Source organism: Dicentrarchus labrax, unplaced genomic scaffold (genome assembly GCF_905237075.1).
Source record: "Dicentrarchus labrax unplaced genomic scaffold, dlabrax2021, whole genome shotgun sequence".
Taxonomy (NCBI): Eukaryota; Metazoa; Chordata; class Actinopteri; family Moronidae; genus Dicentrarchus; species Dicentrarchus labrax.
This window is the reverse complement of record NW_026136716.1, coordinates 14,109,405-14,134,087: the sequence shown is the minus strand read 5'-3', so window position 1 is coordinate 14,134,087 and position 24,683 is coordinate 14,109,405. Positions and strand designations below refer to the sequence as shown.

Sequence of the window (24,683 nt, the reverse complement as noted above, 5' to 3'; positions counted from 1 at the left end):
AGAGACTGCTCTCGCGCTGAAGTCGATTATTCTGGGCTTTCGGTGAAGCGAGCGGTGGAAAAACAGGTAGGGGACAGTACTGTTTTGTACAGTTTCTGCACAACGTATGAGTTGAAAAGGCATGTTGTTGTCACGTAAAGGCCCTGATCATGTTGCACAGATATTTTAACTGCATTTTAAAGTTCCCCTTTAAGCTCTGGTTTTACTATGTACATACCTTTGAACATCATATATTCCAAGTGTTAACTTACTTTGTTAATACTCATTTCAGCACAAGCAAAAACTGTTTCCATTACATTAGGACCTTTATTCAGTTTGAAAGTTTCCTGTTTGATGATTATCAATTTATTAAGAAAGAAAGTGACACTTCCTGAAAACAGCTCAACTTTGTCAGCCTGTGATGCAGGATCATGAACTTGACGAGACCAAACAAGTAGTGAGTGCAGTGAGCTAGTGGGGGTGGTCTCTACCCAGTAACTTTCCACCAACAGTCTGTAACTTTCCACTGCAACAGAGGATGTTGTTAATGTCATTTTACCTGATTGAGTGGCGGCATGTTTGCTTGTTGTGGTGCCTTTAAATACATGTCCTTGCCTGAGGTGTTCTGCTCTCAAGCAGCAGTTTTACTTTCACATTTAGTTTTTTTCCTCGGCTTCTCCTGTTATTTCCTCTTGCCTTACTGCCTTTTATTATTATTATATATCACAAACTAGATTTCTAGTGAAGAACTAAGTAACAATATATGCAGTTAGTAATGAGTACAATCTCCGAAATATGTCTTGGAAGTTGCCAGTAACGGTAAAAAGAACCAGTGTTAAATATATGGGGAATAGCATTATTTATACTAATCACAAATTACATCATCGTGCTTTTGACATGGGCACAAGGAATCACATTTCAACTAGTTTGTTGATATTATGGGACATTAAGAGTGTGTAGAAGCGTGTGTAGCCTGGTACTGGTCCTCCAGCTGTGACAATTCATTAAAAACTAATAAGGGAACGCAGTAAGAGCTATATGGCAAATAATGCACAGTGTTTGGCTAATCAGAATCAAGCATTCTCTATAGTCTACACTTTCAGCGACTTTGTTGATCCACCCCTATGTGCTTGACAAACGCGGTAGAAGGGCAGAAAGCGCACACACTACACTCCATTACCGAGTTATGATACTCTCATATGTGAAGTTCTTAGCTGGATAAGTGAAAATTGTGTGTAATGTGTGTTTTGCTAACATTAGCTAACTTAAGATGTGACTATATGGCACTTTCATGTTTTAATGATCTTCAAAATGTGTCTTTTCTGACCTGCTCAACTAATTGGAGCACAGACTGAAAAAGGGGCGGGACTTATGAAGTTATGAAGTGAACGATTATGTAAGTGGTAGCTTGCTGGGAATGTATTCACCAGGAAACTTTATGCTGAAGTCCCACTCACTAACCTGTCACTATAATGTTAATTTGTACTATTTGTATTTTTTTCATTCTGTCAGGCAAATCAGTTCACCACACACTGTTAACATACAATAGCCCTTATGTACATATTCTGGTGGAGGCCTTTAAGTGGACTAGAACAACCAGTTTGGTTAGCTGTTGTGCTTTTTCCATTAAAAAATGACCTGTGAGTGCTGAACGGTGTCAAGTTCACTTTTGACCGTGATATAGTGATATAGACGGTGTTAAGTACTTTTGATGACCCTGTACAAGCTCTTTACAGCCAATGAAACCTAATTTGAATCCTCTGTATCATTCTAGTCACATAGAAAACATTTTCAAGAGATCAGCAGTGACTAAGATATTGAACTGGACTGACATCCAATGAAAGAACACTGATCTTGGTATTCCATTCTTATTTTTATTGTGTAAAACAATGGTGTAAAACAATGGTGCAAGAACTCCCTACAGCCAGATGAGGGAGGAAAACTTCCTTTTCCTGAGAAAATCCTTACAATAGTCACATTGAGAAATATCAAGTTATTTGCCTTGACTTCTCTTGCATAGAACAGGTTCTAAATTGTATTCAGTTTACCTGCACAGTGTTAAAAAGTTACAATAAGGCAATTATTATACAAATGATAAAAATGTTGAACATGTTGAACAAGTAAAAACATGTTACATCATGACCTGGTGCTATTTCCTCTATTCTTTGTTGAATCACAATAGCATTAGCTACTAGTATTGAGTCTCCCTAGCGAGGCTAGTTACAGATTCCAAATCCAAAAAAAGAAAAGTCTCAGAGATCAATTACCAACATCGAAAATGAAGTGTTGCATGATGGACTTTGAGAGATAAGGTGGCACTTCTACTGTATACTATATATATATATATCTATATATCATTTTTTGATAAACATCTGGTGATGCCAATTTTCCAGTCAGGTGCCATTATCGCCCTACATTGCAGAATTATTTATAAAATTAATTGTGTCTCACCCCTCTTTATGATAGCAGGCAGACACACTCTCAGCCTGCCCTCGAGTGTGATCATTTTGTCAACACCTTTGCTTTCAGACATATTGCAATGCTTTCAGACACTTTCTATGAATGAGTTTGTTTGAAGCACACTGAAGCCAGCTTCACAGTTATCACCATACAGTGTAGAAAATATATTTTAGAATATACAACAAAGTACTGTTAAAAAACAAACCTCTTTTTAAAAAGTGGCTCCTAAACCTAATCCTGAGCATATCTCTACCCAAAAATCCAATTTTGCAGGGAAAAAACAGGACCAAAATGACAAACATAACCCTTTACCATGTACACAAATGGCTTTTTAAACATGGTAATTTGCAATCTGACAAAAAGTTCTCATGAGAATAAAATACCAGTTTTCCTGTAATACCATGCTCATGTTTAAAGTTGAGGAAAAACTGAAGGACAGCTTACCTGCAGACCTTGTAGGTTAGGACAAACGTGGCCCACTGCTTGGAATTAACCAAGCCTATAAGGAGAAATAGATGAAGAGAAAGACCCCGACAGAACTAATCACCACCAGTCCTGTGTTCAGAATAATTCTGGTATGTAGAGGTTCATGGAGAAGCTCATCCACAATCTTCTCCTGTTCCTGGACTGTAATGACCTGAGCTTTGGACGGCTTCTCCTGGAAGCCACAGAACCACTCTAAAACCTTCACACACCTCCCACCTTCCACTCCACCTCCACCAAAGCCGCCCTCTTCTTCCTCCACCCCATCCCTCACACCTCTCTCTTCTACCTTTATAGGGTCACAAATTGGTGAGTGGAAACCATTCTGAACTGGATGGTGAGTTTCTATATCACTGGCTGTGATAGCATGACCATTGCTTGGTTGAGAATTTTCATGATTGGCCTGCTTGTTTAGGTGGTCTTGACACTTTTCTTTACCAAGGAAATGGTTCCCATTTAGGCTTACATGGTTTAGAGGCTTCATAGCATTGATGCCTTCTCCTGCTTTCTCATTTTCTTGCTGTTTTAGCCTCTTTCTCTTGTTTAACCCCCACAGAGTAGTGGTTCTGATTTGTTCTTTTCTGGGTGGAGGAGTACAGAGGCTCACAACTATAGTCACCAAAGCTGTCAACCAAAACAAGATAGCTGCCACATACATGAAATGAACATCTTTGATGAAAGATGGCCGCTCATCAGGCTGGCTGCAGTGAGGCTCACGGTAAACACATGCCAAAATCAGACGCAACGCTCCAAGGACAAACCCCACCATACCACCCCAAAAGGCACCCGTTTCGTTGCAGCGACGCCACAGGACGCCAAGCAAGAAGAGAGCAGCTATGGGTGGAGTCAGGTAATCTGACACTTCTTGGATGTAGTAGAACATCTGGCCTCCTTGCATCTTGATAATGACCGGTACCCAGGCAATACTGATGATCACCATGAAAACCACAAACAACTTGCCGACTATCACCAGCTCCCTGGGTGACACCTGCTTTCGCAGCATCTTGTAAATATCCAACGTGAATATGGCGCTTGCTGAGTTGAAGATTGAGTCCAGGTCGCTCATTAGAGCTGCAATCATGACAGCCATCATCAGACCACGTAGGCCAACAGGCATCACTGACATGACGAGCCGTGGGTAAGCCACGTTGCTACAGCCAGCTGCAGAACCGCACACTTCCATGCAGTGCTCTGGGCTGATACATGCCAATTCATCAGCAAAGAGGATCCTGGAAATCATGCCTGGAATCATGATGAACAAATCATTCAAATCAGTCATTTATTGGGTCCACAGTCAGGGATTTAGGTGTAAGTTACTCAAAAATCAATTAATGGCTCTACCTGGAATGACAATGATGAACATTGGAAGTATTTTCAGAAAGCCAGCCATGATAGTAGAACCTTTGGCATGGGCAATGTTCTTCGCTGCCAGAACCCGCTGTACAATCACTTGATCTGCACACCAGTACCTGGAACACACAGTGAGAACACATTGAGTTAATAATTAATTTGATGCTGGGTCAATTAGTCAAAGTATCAAGCAGCATTATCAGCAAGAATACTGGTTCACTCCCCATTACCTGTGCGGTTTGTACAGACGCCAAAGACTAGCTTTGTGGGCAGGGATCAGACATATTGCTATGTTAGGGTCATTTTTAAACAGGGATGACAATGTTGGCTGGTCGTTTAGCTCACCACTTGGATAGAGACTGAATTGGATCAATTGCCTTTTCAGATACAGATAAGGTTACCTGAGGTTAAAGCCTACTGACTTTGGTGATTCCCTGACTTTTCCTCTGTACACTGTACAGAAATGCCGCCCTCAGGATGCAGTGTAATCACTTTGGGGAGTTCCTGACTCTTCATCTTGTGCCATCAAGTCAAAATCCTAACTTTGAACAGCCTGAGCTGTACTTTGTGCTTAGTGCATGCCAACATTTGCAAATTAGCAAAACTAAACTAATATGGTGAGTATGGAACATCGTACCATTATACCTAAGTAAATGGACTGTACATGTTGTTGAGTCCGGCCTTGTGGTTGAACAAAGAGATTTTCCAGGGGCCTTGTTGGAACCCTAAAGCCTGTTTGGGGGTGACTGAAAGTCATAAAATGTGGAGCCCGTGAAATCTCAGACCCCTCAAAGGGGAGGCCCTAGGTGTGGTCTAAGAGCCATTACACGCCCAAACCCCGGCCTGTCATTGGTCAGATCCGCGCAGACCCCAGAACTGTCATCCCAGGTATAAAAGCCCAAGAGACTCTCTCCTCCTTGCTTCTCGCTAAGATCACCGTCCGTTAAGTTACCACTCTTAGAGCACTAGAGAGCATTCTCTTTATCTTTTTAAAAACCCTTTTTTATTTTTCTAAAAGTGTGCCATCCGTCTTCAAACTCAGATCCCGCAGAGACAGCACGCAGCCGCTGTTCTCTCTTTAACTACCTGCAGAAGGACAAAGTTTTTGTGTCAGAAGAAACACCAACCGCTGATCGCTGCTTTCTTCACATAAGTTGACTTTGCTGATCCTGTACACTGCCAAACGAGGGACCAGCTGCTGTTAGTCTGGGACCAGACCACGGCCTCTCCTATTCAGCTGAGGAACGTATTATTTGTGTAATCATTACCGTGATAAATTGTACCTGTATCCTCACATTACTGTATAACTGTGAAACGGACCGCTGAGTCCTTATAGTTATATATATATATATTGTATTGGATTTTCACATTAAAGTGTCGCGCCGCCGACACAGCTGTTTTACCAAAAGTGTGTCAGGTCCCGCTGAGCGCAGACTGCCGCACATCTGAGAATATTGAACTGTATACCCGCTAGTTAAAAGACACAGGCCTGAGATCGTCTCATCAGAGTCTGATCTCGCTGTGTTGTAGTGGGTATAACTCAGTTCGATATCCTAGGGTGCGGGTCAGAAACTCGGCTCCGGTGCGCACGCGTTATTCTCACGCTCTCTTTTCCTTTTCTCCCTCTCTCTCTCTCTCTCACACACACACACACACACACACACACACACACACACACACACACACACACACACACACACACACACACACACACACACACACACACACCTATACACGTGTTTTGCCAGCTATTTTGGGGACCAGATAACGGTACCCTAACACGCAGACACGTTTTGTAAATCACACATTCCATTTAAACTGACCGCCATTCTGGGAAGGCAGTGTAGCGTCATCAGTGAGACTTCGTCATCACTGTAACGTTACCTCCTCCTCCATCTAGGCCGTCACCTTGATACACACCTCCCCTCGCGTGGGTGTGCTTCGCCCACCTCTCCTGACACCCTCTCTCTCTCTCTCTCTCACACGCACACATACACCTACACGTGCACACACACACACACACACACACACACACACACACACACACACACATATACACACACACACACACACACTATATCCAGGCATTTATATATTCGCCAATCTTTGATTTCTTTAGTAGTGGTTATTGTTGTATACCCATTATAATTATATGATAACAGTTAATTGATGATTCATTGTTAAATAAACTGCATTATATCTTAAATAGTCGGTTTCTGAGGTCATTGTGTGGAGTGTTATTGTACAACTTGCTGGTTGGCGGGGTCAGTGCTTGCATTCACGCCTTCATATGTCTGGTCTCACCTTTGATTTAAATATTTAGATTTTAAAGTTAAAGTAACCTACATATATTTTTGAGACTGTAAATTGCAGATTTGATTGATTAGTCCCTGGTAACAGGGTGGTGCCCCGAGGAAAATTCTGTAATTAATAATCAAAATATTAATTACTTAATTACCCTAATAATTAATTTTAATTATTACATTTTTAATAAGTATTTTTGATCATTATTAATATTTTGCTAATACCCAAATCCTGCCCCCTACCGAGCACGACAATGTATAGGGACTTTTTAGTCTTCCGACCACAAGCGCTTTTACATGACATGCCACATACACCCACAATCATACCCATGCACAATATTGGGAGATATTTTGGGATGAGTATGTTGCTCAAGGAGAAGGAGCTGCGGATCGAAGAGCCAATGGTCTGATTAGTGGATGACCCACTCTACCTCCTGAGTCACACCCCAACATTTTCACTCTTTAGCGTAGAGACCAAAAAAGTACCAAAAGTACTTGCTATCTTTCCAGTGGCCTGTAGCTGCAGTGCATGTGACTACAATGCAAAAATATTGGATGGAATGAACAATATAAGCTAAACATATAATTTTTTTCCCAAGGAAATCCCAACAGGGAAGCTCATGAAGTATCCAAAACCAAGCACCCATGCTCTTCTGGGGAGCATGAATGTGCTCAGAAATGTCAATCAATTTATTTTCACTGTTGTTTTATACAAGCTTGCTTCTGCTTCAAGAAAAAAGGCCAGGTTAGGTTGGAATAAATCTTCTGGGGACCATAAAATACATGGAACTAAACCAGTCTAGATGGAAAGACTTGTACAAGTACCAAATAGAGGCAGGAGTCTGGCCCAGTAAGAAACCGGGCCAAGGCAGGTCTGGATCCCTTGGGCCTCGAAGGATCTTCAGGGCATCTGGCTTTGGGTTTAGGTGGTGGAGGCAGGATTCAGAAAATGTCAGGTTGGATGAAGACAGCAAGATGGCAGTGATGTTTGGAGTAGCCTGCATGTACTTCGTCCTCATACCTTAAAATGACATATCAGGACATGGGTTAGCATATGGTATGGCATAAAGATCAAACAGTTTTATAATTAGTAATCATAAATTAATTGGTTAATTTCAGTGAAAACAGAAGATAGATAAAGACCTTCAAGTCCTCCCACTTTGAAGAGGCTGATGCCTGTAAGGCAGAGTGCCCCGGCGATCATGAGGAATGCTTGGACCGTATCTGTGTAGATGACAGCGACCAGACCTCCTGTGACTGTCAGCAAAGCTGTCATGGCAATGAGGAGGATGATTGACAGATAGAGGTTCCATCCTAAGGATTCCTTAATGAACAAGGCTCCGGAATAGAGGTCCACGGACAACTTGGTGAAGATATACAGAATAAGAGACAATGCGGCAAAATACACCTTTAGTCGCCTCCCGCCGTACCGCTTGGACAGGTACTCCGGCATGGTGTAGACACCGGCCTGAATATACACAGGGATAAACACCCAGCCTAACAGCTGGAGCAGTAATAAAGCATTTAATTCCCATGCAGCCACGCTGAACCCGCTAGCAGCACCTGATCCAGCTAGTCCAATGAAATGCTCACTTCCTATGTTGCTGACGAACAGAGATGCTCCTACAGCCGCCCAGTTCATGGAGCGACCAGCGAGGAAGTAGCCGCTCACTGTGCTCCGACTGGCTTTCCACATGGCAAGGAAGCCGATCAGTAGCACCAGGATGAAGTAGATTGCTACAATGATGATGTCTGCCACTTCCATGTTGGCTGTGGTGGCCATATTTGAGCACTTATGTAGCAGGTGCAATATCTTTGCACTTTATATTTAGTTATGTCCTTAGATATGAAATGCAAGTGTGGAGACACTTGCAACACTGAAATTTCCACTAATTTAAGTCCATCAGTTATAAAGGGGAGGTCCGAGATAAATGTTCCTTGTTCCTTTGGCATCTGATTCTAAGAAAATATTCTAAGTAGTCTTTTTTGATATTTTCTAGTTTACCTCAGCTTTGGTAATCAATGCAGGTTGTGGTTTGACAGCTTACAAAATGGCGGCACAATGTTGCTATGTTTTGACTGAGGGAGTGTCAAAGGAAAATGGTCATCTGGATCCTGCAACAAACAAATGTACAAACAAGATGAATCTTTCCAATGCAAGGCAAATTATGCTGTAACCAAGTTTGAGACATTTGCCTACCATTTCTAATGCCTCTATAAAGTACATGTAGCACCAAACACCTTTAGGGTCACTGCTTCTTTGGTCATCCAAAGTATGAGATTATGTCAATACACTCATTAATCTTCACACCAACAGTGTGTCACTATGCAAGATATTATTTGATGCTCTTTAGAAGTAGACAAAAGATAATAACTTGTGCTCTGGTGTTAAAGAGTTTTCCCGCAATTTAGTATTGCACTTGTAAGAATAAGAAGTATTAAAAGAATAGTCAAAATTAAAGCAACAAAGGTTGAGATATCCTGACTTTTAATCCCTAGTATGGGTCAAGCTCCAAAAACACTGGATCCTACATTTACCAAATGCAATTTAGTAATGTCTTTCATTAAACCCTACCTGCCAGGGAAATGGCCACACCTCCACACATTCTTGTTTTGTCAACTTATGTTTCTAAGGGCACGAAAGAACTGTCAAACTCTGGTCCTCAAATCCCAAACCAAGCTTTTTTTTAATTTCTTCATTCATTCAGAGCCGTCAAAGACATAATTCAACTGTTTTTACAGGCTGAGTAGTACTCCCCACGAGGAATAAATGTAATCAGTTGGGTGGCTTCCTTGTTCAGATCAACATCTTTTCCTTAGGATGTCCAAACATCCAATCCTCCTTTCTCCTGCACTCCAAGTCTGCTCATGGCTTGGATATTCTGTTTTAACTATAATGTCACTTGTATTTTTCATGTTACACTTATGTAACACAAGTCACATTGTTTTTCAAATGTCAGTAAAAACCCATAAAGGCTTGCGAAATTTGGTAAATGAAGGAAGTCTTGATTAAGGCAACCCCTGGTTATATCAAGATCCCTGCAAGCTGTGTAAACACAGTAAAACATGTTTCTTTTCTTTTCTGTCTTGTCTTTCCGATGCACCTGCACAGCAGAGCCTTTCAGAAATTATTGTCCCCTCATCTCTGCGGCGTTTTCCGAGGGTGGAAGAGCTCGGGAATGACAGACAGCTGTTTGTGCTGAGTTTAAGGAAAGTAGAGCAGTCAGCACTTAACCCTTTCTGCCAGTCCTTCAGGAGTGACTGAGCAGGTTTGATTTCCCCTGGAAGGAATTATGCAAGAACCCTGCTCAATGCGATCATTATCTCTACTAGGCATAAACATATATTTGATTGTGTGTGTGTCTGTGTGTGTATCTGTCCACAGCCCCACTAAGTGGTGCACCAATTTGACTGAAATATAAATAACAACTATTTGGTGGATTACCATGAAAAGTTGGTGCAGAGATAAACGGTCCCAAAGGATGAAGCCAGATAAAAGTTTCAATTTGTCCAGTACTTTGGTTTATACACCCCTCATTTAAAGGTCCAGTGTGTAACATTTAGGAGGATCTATTGGCAAAAATGGAATATAATATTCCTAGGTATGTATTCACCTTCCATGGAGTCCGCCATGTTTAACCACCATGTTTCTACAGTAGAGGAACGGACAAACCAAAAACTCGCTCTAGATAGGGCTGTTTTTCACATGTTTTGCAGCCACTGTAGTGGGCAAATGCTTGGAACAGAAGCCTGTTTATAGGCAATAGTTTAATAAGACCTGGAGTTGGGAAGAAATTCACTAAAAGAATATATTTGTTCACAAAATGGCCAGAAAACATTGTGGTCAAGGGGCTCATTACCTCCTGGTTACGGCCCTGCAGATGGGTAAAGCTCAGTGCTGATGGTATTGAACTGCAATAGTCAATATTAAGTACACAGCTGCTTTTTCTCTTAGCAATGCTATCACTAGCCATGATACAGGACTGTAGCATGAGGATCCTGCATCAGGGCTGGTGTTTGTGCTTGTTGCCCACGTTTGCTGCTCAGCAGAGGGATCTGGTCTGTGGAGGACAGCTGGGGTCGACTGTCTGAACGCATGCAAGTCTTTGCAAATGCAAAAATCGCTCCATTCACTCTATTTTAGCTCTGTACAGGCAGCCTGAAAATGTTTCACTAGTGGAAACCGTTTGGAACAATAGCATCAGTGACATTTCCTCACCAGAGTACATTGGATCCACTGTAGTTTACAAAACAGGTTTACTCCCAATGCTACTTGCAGAAGAGTCAATATTGATTTAAAATAATTAGTACAAGGTTAACCAACTTCTTGAGGAGAATGCTGGGTAAGCAGAGGTTTTGTTTGCAGCTTTTAGAGTTTTATTAGGAAACGTCTAAGTTTTGGACCTGCAGGGAGGTTTTTGAAACTGTGATGTTCATTGCACAGCTTTTTACTAGGCTTAGGTCAAGTTTTTAACACATCCCAAAGTCACAAAGCACAATTTGCCTCATTAGGGCTTTACAATCTGAACAGCGTTTACCAACTTCTATCCTCAAACCCTTGATTTGGATAAGGAAAAAAAACTAAACTGAAACAGGGATCTTCTATTCTATTTTTAAATCAAATCTTAAATGAAGGGACTCACCACTACACTCTCTCACCCTCATGGTTTCAAGGGAATTTGAATGCATTTTAATCACATTTTGATGCACTGTTGTGGCTCATTTTTCTCCTGAACGTCCTTTAAAACTCAAACGCACTAAAGGTTTTGCACCCTACACAACCTTTATTACCAGTGTGTTTTACTACAGTTAAGTGGTTCTGCTGGATTACATAGCAGTCACTAATAAGGGAGGGAGAGGCAGTGAGAACTGTTTATTTGCACTCAGTCTAACCTGTTTTTCACTCACTACTTACTTTTAAAGTAAAGACTTAAACTTAATCAAGGTGTGGCTGTGAACCTGTATATTTATTCTGCAGTGACTTTAATGTATTTCATTGACTTTTTATTCGTAAATCAAAGGCTTATTGATCATATTGTGATAGGGTTTCCTTTTAATATCCACATTACTCTACAGAGAGACTGGTAGCTATTTATGGGATACTTTTTTTCAAATGACATTGCTTTAACTCTTTGTATATATGATATAATATACTAATAGTTCTTTAATTTTAATTATTTGTCAAATAATAGTTCAAAGGGACTTTGTGTGGCACTGCAAGTTTTCTAAGACATTCCTATAATAATCATTTTCTTATACAGTTGGTTAGCGATAAAATATATGGTAGCTGCACTTTTTAATTATCCATAATACTATATATTCTATTTTTCGACTGCACATTACAGTGACCAGTTTCCATTGTATTTTCCCTATACTCTTATAATATTGCACAGTTCTTATATTGTACTATGTTGTGCGTTTGAATTTATAAGTCACCTTTAACTTTCTTTCCTATGTAAATTAAAAATGTTGTAATGTTATATACATGGTACTGCTTCTCAAAACTATTTCTAGACAAAAACACAACTGTTGATTTGAATGAATGAGCAAAAAGTCGCCTGTTTGAAATTCTATGGCGGTCTTAAAGCCGCGATTTAAACAGTAAATAACCTCAGATACCTGCTGGACGGCTGCTGTCTCCAGCGGTGTCCCCCAGCTCGCCTCTGTAGTGGAAGGTTGGGCGACAATGTGTTCTGAGCTCCTTCCATCTGGTTACGTCTGCAGCGTCCTCTGCCTATTAACAGGAGCGGAAGCCTCCGCCCACAGCAGCGCCATCATCATCATCATCATCATCATCACCTGGGTGGAGGGAAAATACGCGGAAGAGGATGAGGATGATGATGGTGATGCACATTTTTCCTCTACATTGTAACAAATGATTCTGTGGCCATGTAGACTTTAAATGCTGTATTAGGTCAGATCTATTCAACAGAACTGTGTCCTGAAATGTCTGTGGCAAATATTTAAGAAAATATCAATTCAAAATGTTTGTTTCAACACAAAGTCCAAAAATGGGTTTTGGCTGGCACGAATTTTAAGATTGTGTTCGTTATTCCTAAGAAAGAGGAATATTTAGATTTAATAGGCTGCATAGGTTTCATTTAATTTATATTAACTCAATACGAGTTATATTTGATTAGAAAACAAATGAATATGTCATATTGACATTTAAGGTGTTAATAGATTGATTCACAACCTTTTAACACAATGAGTAACATGCAAAAAAACATTCCACCTTAAAGGTCCAGTGTGTAGCATTTAGGAGGATCTATTGGCAGAAATGGAATATAGTATTCGTTGGTATGTCTCCATTAGTGTATAATCACCTGAAAATAAGTGTCCTTGTGTTTTCGTTAGCTCAGAATGAGCTGTTCTCATCGACAGAGGGAGAGCGTCCTCTTCTACGGAGATGCTGAACCGCCATGTTTCTACAGTAGCAAACACTGGTTGTAGATAGTAGATAGGGCCTTTCATGGCCACTGTAGTTCCTCCCTCGCAGTTGGGAGGGGAGGGTGAAGTGAGTGACTTGCAGTCTATAACTTCAACACTAGATGCCACTAAATCCTACACACTTTAAGTTTACTTACCTTTAAGTAGTACTTAAATCAGGATTTTATGCAGTGCCTGTTGATCTTATTATATTTAGTTTTTTCATTGAGACACCACACAAGAACATGATTTTTTTCATGCAGTGGTCAAATTTGAGATTTTGGGCTAGAAAACACCCAAATACACATTTAAGTGTTTAATTTACTACACTTTGTTTATTTGCGTCTCCCCTTAAAGTACAATATGTAATTTCTGCTGCAATGGGGGTCTCTCAAAAGAAAAACAAAAGATGAAGTTTGTTGACTTTGTGAAGCAACCTGGGATCATCAGAGTTGTTGTCTTCACCACCATTGCTGTCACTGCAGTCAGCTTCTCCCGGTTAGGATTCCTTCAGTGTTCATGGTTCAAGAGGTTTCTGTAAAACGAATTGTCCACAGAAGTCTCCTCTCCAAAACAGACCCCGTGATTAAAACGGGTAAAAACCATGAATTAAGTAGTTCAACCTTAAAAATCTGTGTTTCTCTGATGCCGAGCTGCTCCTGTATCTGCACAGTAAAAAACTAATTAAGAAAACTCATTTTAAACTGTCTAAACTTCATAATTATGAGTTTAACTTGAACTTTTAAGTCTTGAAATACATTTTTGTTGACCTTGTGAACTATATTATCAATCAATGTATCAATTATATATATTAAGCTATGAAATATAGATTTTTGTGTTTGTAAAAGTTAAAGATTAAGATTAAAGTTTTTCTAAAGAAGTTTCAAAACTTTGTTTGACCTGAAAACATGTAGTGAAGACAGTTGCCTTGAAATTCTGGGTTTTCTCAAAAAATTTTACAGTGCGTCTTAATCATCCTACTTGGCTTCTTTTCTGTTATTTTCGAGATGTCTTGTGTTCTGTACACCTCATGTTGTGTTAGTTTGACCACGTGGCTTGATCAGTGAACCAAAGATCCTGACATTTTATGACATTTAAGACAAGCACACCGTACAATATCCAACACCGAACACACACAACACACACACACACACACACACACACACACACACACACACACACACACACTAATGCACAAGAGGCCCTGAGAAACATTTAATGTAACACTGTTACTCATAAACCCACCTGCTCGCTCAGTGTGTGTGTCAGGAGAACGTGGACACTGCCTGATCTTGCACTGTGTATGCGTGCCCGGAGGGTGTTTGTTTTTACGCGTTTGTTTACAGGTTTACAGGTGTGCATGCAATTTTGCATTTCTGCTGATGTGACTTTATTTTATCAGTCGCTGCATTAATGTACGCAAAGTACTTTATTTGCAAGTGTCTCCGTGTTTGTGTGTGTGTGTGTGTGTGTGTGTTGAACATGAAGACCTTATTACCCATTACCGAGACAGGGATGACCTTACCATTACAACAACATGCTGCGTTCTGCACACACACCGTGATTTTGCACTTTTCATAAACCATAGGCTTTTGCTTCTTTCACATCTCAACATTCTGCTGTGAACTGTGCCACAGAACTGTGTGTATTCTCATCCTCATGTCATTATTTAATATGCATTGTAAAAACAACTTCAAAAATTGTTTAAACTCATTGCAGCAAATATCTTTAAGTAAAATGTACTTATTTTGTAAGTTAAAAAACCTTTCTTGCTCAAGTGACACTGACTTAATTTAGTAATTTGTATTTGTGCTTTGAAAACAAAATACCTAGTAAAATGTCCTTATTCAAGAATATTTTTTAACTTACAAAACTGAGTTTGTGTTACTTAAAACATTCAATGTAATCCATTTCAACAATTCATTTGAATAACTTACAGTGTGTGTTAATTGTATTATTTTTTAAATAAAATATAAAAACCCTCGTGTTTTCAGCACAATTATACTTAAAAAAATATTCTCCAGTTTGAACTGTACATGCTGCTGCTGCTCTATTCAGCCACCAGATGGTGCTAATGCATAGCAATTTAAGCAGCCAGCCCTTGAAAGACACAAGAGCAGTGACAGAACAAATCGCTGCACAAGGAGAATATAACAAAAAGATATTTTACTAATTCGCAGTGTGAAACTTTTTGAAAATATAAACAATATTAAAGGCTTTTAAAATTCTCGGCTACAAGGAACATTGCAAATCAACTGATTCTAATTTTTCTGTTAAAAACCTTTGAAACCCTCTATAAACAGTATAACTACAGATGTATTCATCTTTTTTAAATATATTTTTAGAGTCTTATCTTACCTATTTGGCACTTAACAAAACCCCACTGTTACAACTTTCAGCCTTCTTTAATGTACAACATATGGGTCATCATTTCAGTTGTGGCACTGAAATTATCTCACTGAGAGCTTTCATTTGATATATAACACTCATAACTGTCCAACATGGCGATTTCCACTCCCTCCAGGATTCACTCAAGCCTGAAAGCCTGATTTTAAGGCAACTTTTCTTAAAGAATTACTGTTTTTACTGTACCGCTGTTTTTAGGGAGTTTTTTACTAAAATTGCAGGAGAAAGTGAAAACTGCAATAATAGTTGTGTTTTTTTATATCATTCATAAAAAATGATGACAACAAAATGTATGTTAGGTTTAAATTATCTTTGGAGGGTAAATGTGAGATGTTCATGTCTACATGGTCTGCATCTTCACATCTACAAATAAAGTGAGTTTGGGGAGATATAGCTCAACGTTTTGCGCAGGAAACTACATTGATTGGTAAAATTTGCAGGAAAGGTTGCGGTGATTGGACAAAATTGCACAGTCACGCAGAATACATGGGGTTTGGTTGCATTTGTGTTAACTGTTTCGTATACACTCCCAATCCTTCCTCTACTAGTAAATCCATATGTAAAACTACGGGATTGGAGGGTGCCCAACAACTGTATTTGTATCCTTTCTCAGTAGGCTTGCTCCTAACAGACCTGTGCATGTGATGAAAACATCACGTGTTAAAACAGAATCCTGGCTGCTGTGTTTTGGTTACATTTGCAATGGTAATTATTTGTGGTTGCAGCCAGGACAGGAACCCAAGTTTCTTTTTAAACTTAGATTTTTTTCCTTTTGCTGTGGACCCACTTCAACCCACTCAAGCACCACTCTGTGGACTTTATATTCAACTTTTTAAACCGGATTCAAACTAACATGTTTCCACAATAAAGCCAGTGTTGGTTGTATCAGCACCACGCATGAGCCAAAACTGCTCACTGCAGGGGATGCACTAACTGGAGCTTGTTTTTCTGCACACAGACAAAGAAAAGCTATACTAGATCCGATAATGTCTTAAAACCATTTTGCATATTTAAGCCCATGCTTTGCATCACTGCTAACTGTTTTCAAAGCAGTGTTTCAGTTTTTTTAATGTGCTTTTCCATCCATGCACCCACTGCTTTTCACTGAATGTAAATCAACCTGCACAGACTTGCTTTAAATTGTGTAATCCATCAGTGAACATTATATCTGCTGTAACTGATGGTGTTGTTGGGTGTTGATTTAAAGAAAAAGCCTGAATAAATGAATGCAGCTGCTTTAAAGCCGCGGTCCGTAAATGCCATTGATTTACTTGAATAAAATGACAGATTTCTCTGGGTTTGAACATTGTTGGAAACATTTGGGATAATGTAAGTACCAAACTCAAGAACATATATAACACAGGTCTTGTGTTTATATACATTTTAATGTGGAAATATTTCATATTATAGCTTTAACAGTCAACTACCTTCAAGTCCCCCACCCAAAGTGTTGGTATTTGACCAGATCTCAACCCAGAATGGTATTCATCCCTCCAATAAAGCATCAAAAATGTAAACGATGTATGTCAGGGAGCAGTGGAGATGTTACATCCTCTCCAGAAATGTGATAATACATATATACAAACAGTCTGTTTGGAACAATAATGTCTGTCTGATATGTTTTTCCACAAAAAAAGTCTAATTTCCACATTAAAATATTTAAAAGGCATCTACTCCTTCTACCTCATTAAAAATCCCAGAATCTATGAATATGCTAATTTTGTTCATTTCCAAGGTTTTCCTGCTGGACACAAGATGTCTCCTACTTCACTGTAAAGTCCATTCTCAGTGGATGTGCACTGGTGGCTTCAAGTTTCTACATCACACTGTAATAATTTAATTCAATTTTATTTGTATAGCGCCAATTCATAACAGAAGTTATCTCAGGACAATTTTCAAATAGAGCAGGTCTAGACCGAACTCTTTATAACATTATTTACAGAGACCCAACAGTACCACCAAGAGCAAGCACTTGTTGACGGGGGCAAGGAAAAACTGCCTGTATAAGTTGCATACTGGACCAGGGTTGACTTCCAAACCATTTGTGATGTCATAAATCATGCTCTTAGGCCCCGCCCCTTAAAAATCAGATTTTCAATCGACACAGAGAAACTTTCCACTTTCAGCAGATGAATGTGAAAACATCCTTCTAGTGACAAACTCTGTACATACATCATTCTGCACAGACAAGAAGAAACACTGATTGATTTCTGACTGGAGGGGACTTTAACTTTAATGTGTCTCCCAGCATGTGCAGAGAGAAAACTCTTCTTCACTGTGTATTACAGTAAAGTTAGACGACAGTGTGCTATTTAAAATCTTAGACTGTGGATGGCGCCACTCTCCCACTGAACAAACAGCTCAACTGGCTCTCTGCTCTGAATTCTCAGTTTTATTGATCTGAAAATACTTCACATGCTGTTAGAAACATTCTCTAATCCCTGGTCTGCTTTCTCTTTAAACTTGCAATCTCTCTCTCCAAAGACTACAAAAGAGAGGCGAGGCTCTTTTCTTTACCCATCAAATGTTAATGGACCATTTTCATAGCGAAATACTGACTTGAAATTTCATGCTCCCGCACTGTCAATCAAATGCAGACAAACGGGTACCCCTACTGAGGAAAACCAAAAACATCAGATAAAAGACCGTTTTTACAGACTATATTTAATCTCATCCCTCAGCATCCCCGCGAGTCCACCACACTCCTGTTCCTGCACTCAGCTGATTGACAGACAGACAGACAAACAGCTAAACATGGCTTGTTGGCTTTAAAGCAGTATTTTGAGGCTAAGGGTTGACGGAGTAACATTATACTGTCCCAGGAATCATACACATCCTGAATTACAAAAACACAAATGCCAGGGTATGAAAGGAAATTGTAGGAAATAATGAATTAATAATGAGAATTAATGAATTACTTGAATTAAATCCCTTCACGTATTCCTTTTTAAAGTAACTTTCTTGTTTACTTACTGAAAAACTGTCTAGAAGTACATTGTAGTTGTGTGTCACCCAAGGCTGGATTAACCAACCACCAATAGACCTTATAGTATCATTGGTAACACCTATGTTTACCCTACTATTTAACCTCAAAATGGCTGCTATGAAAAAGGTCCATTGCTTTGAAGCCTGATTCATTGGAAAAGGTTTTAGAGGAAAGAACACTTTAAAGGACCAGTGTGTAGGATTTAGTGGCATCTAGCGGTGTAGTTGCAGATTACCACCCCCACCTTCCTGTTACAAGTATGTAGGAGAAACTATAGTGGCCCCAAACATGAAAAGCCATATCTAGAGCCAGTGTTTGGTTTGTCCGTTCTGGGCTACTGTAGAAACATGGCGGACTCCATAGAAGAGGACCTGCTGCCTCTGTAAATAAAAACAGTTCATTCTAAGGCAGCTGTTCCCAACCTAGGGTTCAGGATCCAGACTAGGGGACACTACACTGGACCTTTAAGAGGGTTAAACCATCAGTTGAAAGGTCATCTTCTGTGTTTTAGAAGTCTAAAAGTGATTTAGCAGGTATTCTGTGCCCGCCGCTGTGAAACCTATGAATGACATGTTGTATTTTTGACCTCAATTTTAATCAAGCGATGAAAATTCATTCATATAGCACCTTTCAAACAAATCAGTGCAATTCAAAATGCAAATGAATGACAAATCATAGGATGTTAAAAAAGATTAATGCAAGTTAACTGAATAAGACAAGAATACAAGGTGAATAATAAAAGATAATACAAGTTATAAAAAGAGCAATAAAGATAAAATAAATGTATGGTTTCATTTGTTGTTATTATTGTATTGTTTTTTTCGTTCAGCAGGCTCCTGAGTTGCACTGATATCCTCCTGGAGGATGTGATGGTTTGTGTGTTATTGGTGCTTCAATGGCTGTACATATTTCACAGTGCTTTGTATGTTCTCTGCTGTGACCCATCTGTCTCCTTTGTTTTCTGTCACAGTGCATGGGTGACTAAACTAGTTTCTACCCTGGAGATTAATGAAGTTATCTAATCTCATATAAAATAATCTAATATTTTATTGTTCATATTCATGGCAAGATAAAATTACAAGAGAAATATTTGACCTTTTTAAACACCCTTTACTCCCTCAACCCAACCCCTAAAACCCCTATAAGTAGAAGATCATTACCACTCTCGTGTCTGTATGCTAAATATGTAGTTGGAGCCAGTATCTGGTTAGCTTAGCACAAAGACTGAAAACAGTCCAAAGGTAACAAGATCTGGCTACCAGAACCTCTCAATAATTAACAGGTAGGCATATTTCCCCAAATGCTGAAGTATTCCTTTAAGGTTCTGTCTTGTGCAGGAGCCTTGTTTCAATATTTAATAACTTTATTGTTGCTGTTGTTATCATGATCACACGATGCATATTTTTGCGAGAAATGGGGTGGTATATAGGGAGCCCTGGTGTCACTGTGTCAGCTTTGGCGTGAATCTGCAGGATGGAAAAGGGGATTTCTTGCAGCACAGAGGAGGAGGAGGAGGAGGAGGAAGAGGAGGAGGGTGCTATTCTTCTAACACAAACAGAGCTGACGCTTTCAGAGTTGCTGGTGATGGCAGATGGTGGAAGGAATGAAAGGCAGATGGAAAAATCACTTCCAACATGTTTATCATCGTCAAGAAGCGTGTATAGTGTGTGTGTGTGTGGGGGGGGGAGGGGGGTGATACCCCTAGGGTTAATGAAAAATATGATTGAATTTTGAGGAACACTAAAGCACTAACAGTCAGGCTGGTGTGAAATAGAGGCTATACGCTGTCTGTATGTTGATTATGTATCTTAGGTGTCTCAGTATAAATAAAGGTTTAGTGAATCTTTGCACAGACAGAACACATGAGATCAGGAGCGCTGTTTACCTGGATATAAGATCTGTTGTTTCTGCTTTTCCACGTTCGATTTTTGTAAAGAGGCCACTTTATATAAATTATACACTATATATTTCTATTTTTTCCTGTTACTAACTCTACCGTCACTGCAGACACAGCCGCACCCTCCTGTACTCTCATAACCCTTCCCACCAGTTTCATCACCTGACCTGTTCCACCCACTCACTCACCTGGGGCCTTATTACAGAAACTTCCTCTCTATGTCTAAAGTTATGATGGGAAGAGTGTAAGATAGGACTTTTCCCACATTACAGAAGGAAACCATAACTAACCTCAGGAATCCTATCTTATCTTACTTCATTCTGTTTTGTCTCAGGTTACGAAATACTCAATCCAACATCACTTATTAACTTTTATGTCTGTTACCTAGCAACCGATGCTACATTTCTCATGCCGCAGAACTGTCATCGTTTTTCTTTATGAAAACATACTGAGACACATCGAAACATGGCAATTGAGCTGTAGAGAAATCCAAAGTTGTTCTTTTTGGAAAATTTACAAAACCACTAACCAATAAGAGTGGTCAAAGTTCTGCCTATTGACATTTCGTCAGTTGTGTAAAAGCGATAAAGGAGCAGCCGCACAGAGTAAAAAAGTTAGCTGACACTACCTGGTGGAAAAGTGAAAGTTAGGACTGTTTAAAGGTTATACTGAAGTTAGAAGAGTTAATTTAAGCTTTTGGAAAGTTAGGATGCCAGTGTAATACACTTTTCCTTCTTGTAGTCAATATCACCTTTGTCGAGCCCGAGACCACGACTAGAGGCTCGAGTCCATGTCAAGACAAAGTCCAAACGAGAGAGACAGAGTCAAGACCGAGACAGAAATAAAAGAATGCTTTTACCATTTCCAATGAGATGAGTTTTGGCAACCAGGCATACGATTGAAAGAGACATTGATGACCATTCTAGATGGATTTTAAATTAAACCAATACCCATTTTCTGAACAAGTGCGCTTCATCAATGGTTTTGTTTTGAACTCTGCTAAGTATTCTAACGTCCATTGTTGATTATCCTGCTGCCTGAATCCCGAACTTTGATTCTTCGCCTGTCCTTTACCTGGCACAGTTTACCTTCTTGTTTGACTACCTAGTTTTGACCTCTGGCTGATATTGAATTCAAGTTTTTGCACATTGCTCTTAACTTCACTGCCTTAACATGCAAGTAACCCCCCAAAGCCAACTCCATCCACTGATAAAGCTCAAAAGATGCAGTTATACGCTTGGCAAAAATAAAACCTGAATAAGGATTGTTTTGCGTATTTTCCCCATTACATCAAGTTGTGGAAACTAAAATCTGATTAAGTGACTTCTGGTTGGTTCGTGGATGGATGGATGGTTAGAACCTCGTTCAGGTTAGAGACAGATTGTGGTTGAATATTGAGGAAGTCAATGCTGACTTGAAGGAGGACACAAGATGTGAACACACCCGACCTCTTCCTCCCACTACAGTATCATCACTTTGTCTGTTGTAGCAAAATGTTGCCAGCAAATGCAAATTTCCACTGCAAATAAGTTGCATGATATCGTAATTCATTCTGAGTCACTTTTCTCCGGGCTTCCTCCCACAGTCCAAAAGCATGCGGGAGTGAATGTGAGCGTCCCCACCTTTTGCCCAATGTCTAGGATGGTATTTTGGGTCCAGACCGCCCGCAACCCTTCAAAGAACAGGCGGGTAGAGCAGATGGATGGAAATTGTAATTCATAGGAAACATATTTGGTGCTTTGGGTGTTAATTGCCTACGTACCTCACATAACTTGATATAGGCTGTGTGAGCATGTTGTCATTCATTGTAGACTATGGTAAAACCGGTGAAATGGTTACATGAAAGGTACATACTGGCAGCTATGGTGGGAATGGAACCATCAGCATTAGCATTGCTCAGCTTTAGCTACTAAGCTACACTGGGAACTGAACCCCTGAAATTTGATTGCATATGTACAGTCTGATGTTGCCATAGTAATACGTGTATATTCACAGCTGTTGCTATGGTGATACATGTGTGTGAGCGCAGAGAGGTGGCTGAGAAACTTGAGAAACACACATGACTTTGTGACCTCTGCAAACATACTCCTGACAGCATGAAGCAGACAGTCTGTGTGTGGAAGCAAGGCAGAGTGAATTAAAGAAAGAGGCTGAGATGGCTACAAAAAGTTATTGTTGAGGTGAAATCCAAAGAATAAATAAACTTAGTGATCACTAAGAATAATTATTAGCTGTAGAAAATGGATACAAAGATATTTCACAGCAGATTCCTAAACTGTTTTTGTTGCTCTAATGCAGGGGTTTTCAGACTAGGAGAGCTGAAGAGGGACCAAATTGAAGCAAAGGTAGCCTACAGTGTTAAAAAGAAACAATGCAAAGTTAGTTATTGTTTCTCCCACTCATGAACTGTCCATGAATTCCTTAAAGTCATAACTGAGTCCAAACTGAATATACAGACATGATACATTCTGTAAAACTTCAGTTAAAAGCAGGGTCCCAGTTAGATGCCTGATGTGGCTACATGTTTTTACAAATAAAAGCAGGTCTCAATTAGAGACATGGTCTGGATTTTATTGAAATTCTTTGGATTTATAAATCCTCTTAAGGTTCTAAGCTGCTTAGATCTCCTGCACAAATATAAATGTTTAAACTTTTGTCAGTATGAACATGCTACACACCCTTAGATCAGTTAGATCCTTAACAGTTCAATCATTCAGTTAATATTTTGCAAACCATGAGCACCAGAGTATCAAACGTTCAAATAAATGATTCATACGTGATATGTTAGTCGATAGCCTAATTTTTATACAAGCAATATTCATACTAGTTTAAAAAAACAATTTGATAGCATTCCATCTTTGCTAAGCAACAGTTTTGTGCAAAAGGAATTAGGCCTGTCTCATTTAGAGGCCTGTTCCAAATAATAGTTCAGTGATTGAAGCAAATAATTGTCTGGGCTATTAATTGAAGTTTTACAGTATATTTTTCAGATATGTCCATTGCAGTGACAGGCTGTTTGAGGGGTAGGAGCCAAACATTAAAAAGCTTTTGGGAAATTTGTGATGCATTAATGGTGAAACAGCTTAGTCAGGGTTAGGGTTAGCACCCTAAAGGGAGCTTTACCGCATTTTCTCCACAAAGAAGGCACCCTAGAGGGCACTTTATTGTGTTTTATTTAACATAGGAGCATTCAAGAGGGCACTGCTGCTGATTTGGTATATTTTCAATGGTGCCACTTTGTAAAAAATGTAAAGTTATAGCCGTCGGCTAACTAGCTGACTCCGTGGCAACATAAGAATATATTTCCCAAACCCTCCAAATAATCAGTGCTCTAATAAATCCTTCAAGAACATACCTGAGGTGCTTAAAGTAAGGAATACTCTGAAACCAGCTGTTAGTGTTTTGGTCTTATCAACAAGGAAACCACAAATCTTATTACATGTTATTACATGCTTATGCTAGAAAGGATAACTCCAGTTTATTACAGCTTGGGTCCTATTTTCATAGTCTTTTACATCAGTTATGGTAACATTGTGCTCACCAAATAACTGCAGAGATCTGGGAAATTGCTACAATGAGGTCCACAGGGGCCCGAAACACAAGCAGTCAGATGATCTAAACCACTTTATTTGGGGAACTGTCAGTTAGCAAGCTCATTAGCTTGGGAGCTGTTTTATCCCTCTTCAATTAAACTCTGAATTGAATAAAATGATGTACACACTGAGAAGAAAATGCTGGGGGGGGGGGGGTAAACAGCCCACATGTGGCTGACTAGAGCTAGCACACTCCCGGCTAGATAGCTTGCTAGTTGTTAGCTCAACAGCTACAGTAGCTAACTAGCCCTGCCAGTAAGTAGCTTGCCACTCCCCGGGGTGACTGGTGGTATAAAATGGCAGCATTTTCAACTAATGTCCTGCACTCTCTTCCTTTGGTTCTTTTTCAGACAGAGAGAGAGAGAGAGAGAGAGAGAGAGAGAGAGAGAGAGAGAGAGAGAAAGTTCTGGCTCTCAGATTCTTTCATTCCTTCCTTCTCTTCGTTTCTCTCTCTTTCAGTCATTTTAAATGAAGGCCTCTTACTGTCTGGGGGACATCTGACACACATACACACACACACACACACACACACACACACACACACACACACTCGCAAACATGCTGACACCAAACGCTAGCTCAGCTATTTCAGAGAGAGAGAACTTGACAAATGAATGAGGAGGAATAAACCCCATCCCCCCCCTCTCTCTCTCTCTTTCTTTGTTTTTTTCTTTCTTTGAAGTAACAACTGATGCAGTGAACCAGCGCTCAGAGCTCTTATGTAACAGTTTGAGAGTGTGTGCTTACATGTATTTGACTTGGTAACATTTTTCTTGAAGGGCATTGTGATTCATTAA

At 39.7% G+C, this 24,683-nt stretch overlaps 1 protein-coding gene across 1 annotated transcript; it reads right to left on the bottom strand.

Moving 5' to 3' along the window:
- Nucleotides 1-1,833: 1,833 nt before the first annotated feature.
- On the bottom strand, nt 1,834-12,301 carry LOC127378955 (sodium/myo-inositol cotransporter). Its single transcript, XM_051428335.1, has 5 exons — nt 12,195-12,301; nt 7,719-8,690; nt 7,401-7,596; nt 4,264-4,391; nt 1,834-4,164 (listed from the first exon to the last, which is right to left on the bottom strand). Exons 2-5 carry the CDS (start codon nt 8,356-8,358, stop codon nt 2,939-2,941), a joined length of 2,190 nt encoding a protein of 729 aa, XP_051284295.1. The 5' UTR covers nt 8,359-8,690; nt 12,195-12,301; the 3' UTR covers nt 1,834-2,938.
- Nucleotides 12,302-24,683: the final 12,382 nt, after the last annotated feature.

What these genes read in the sequence shown, in the direction of transcription:
- LOC127378955 (XM_051428335.1), bottom strand. Translation starts at nt 8,358, where the DNA reads ATGGCCACCACAGCCAACATGGAAGTGGCAGACATCATCATTGTAGCA. An exon ending in CAAAGTGGGAGGACTTGAAG is followed by an intron (nt 7,597 to 7,718) that starts GTCTTTATCTAT and finishes TGTCATTTTAAG; the next exon opens with GTATGAGGACGAAGTACATG. An exon ending in GTTCATCATTGTCATTCCAG is followed by an intron (nt 4,165 to 4,263) that starts GTAGAGCCATTA and finishes TCATGATTCCAG; the next exon opens with GCATGATTTCCAGGATCCTC.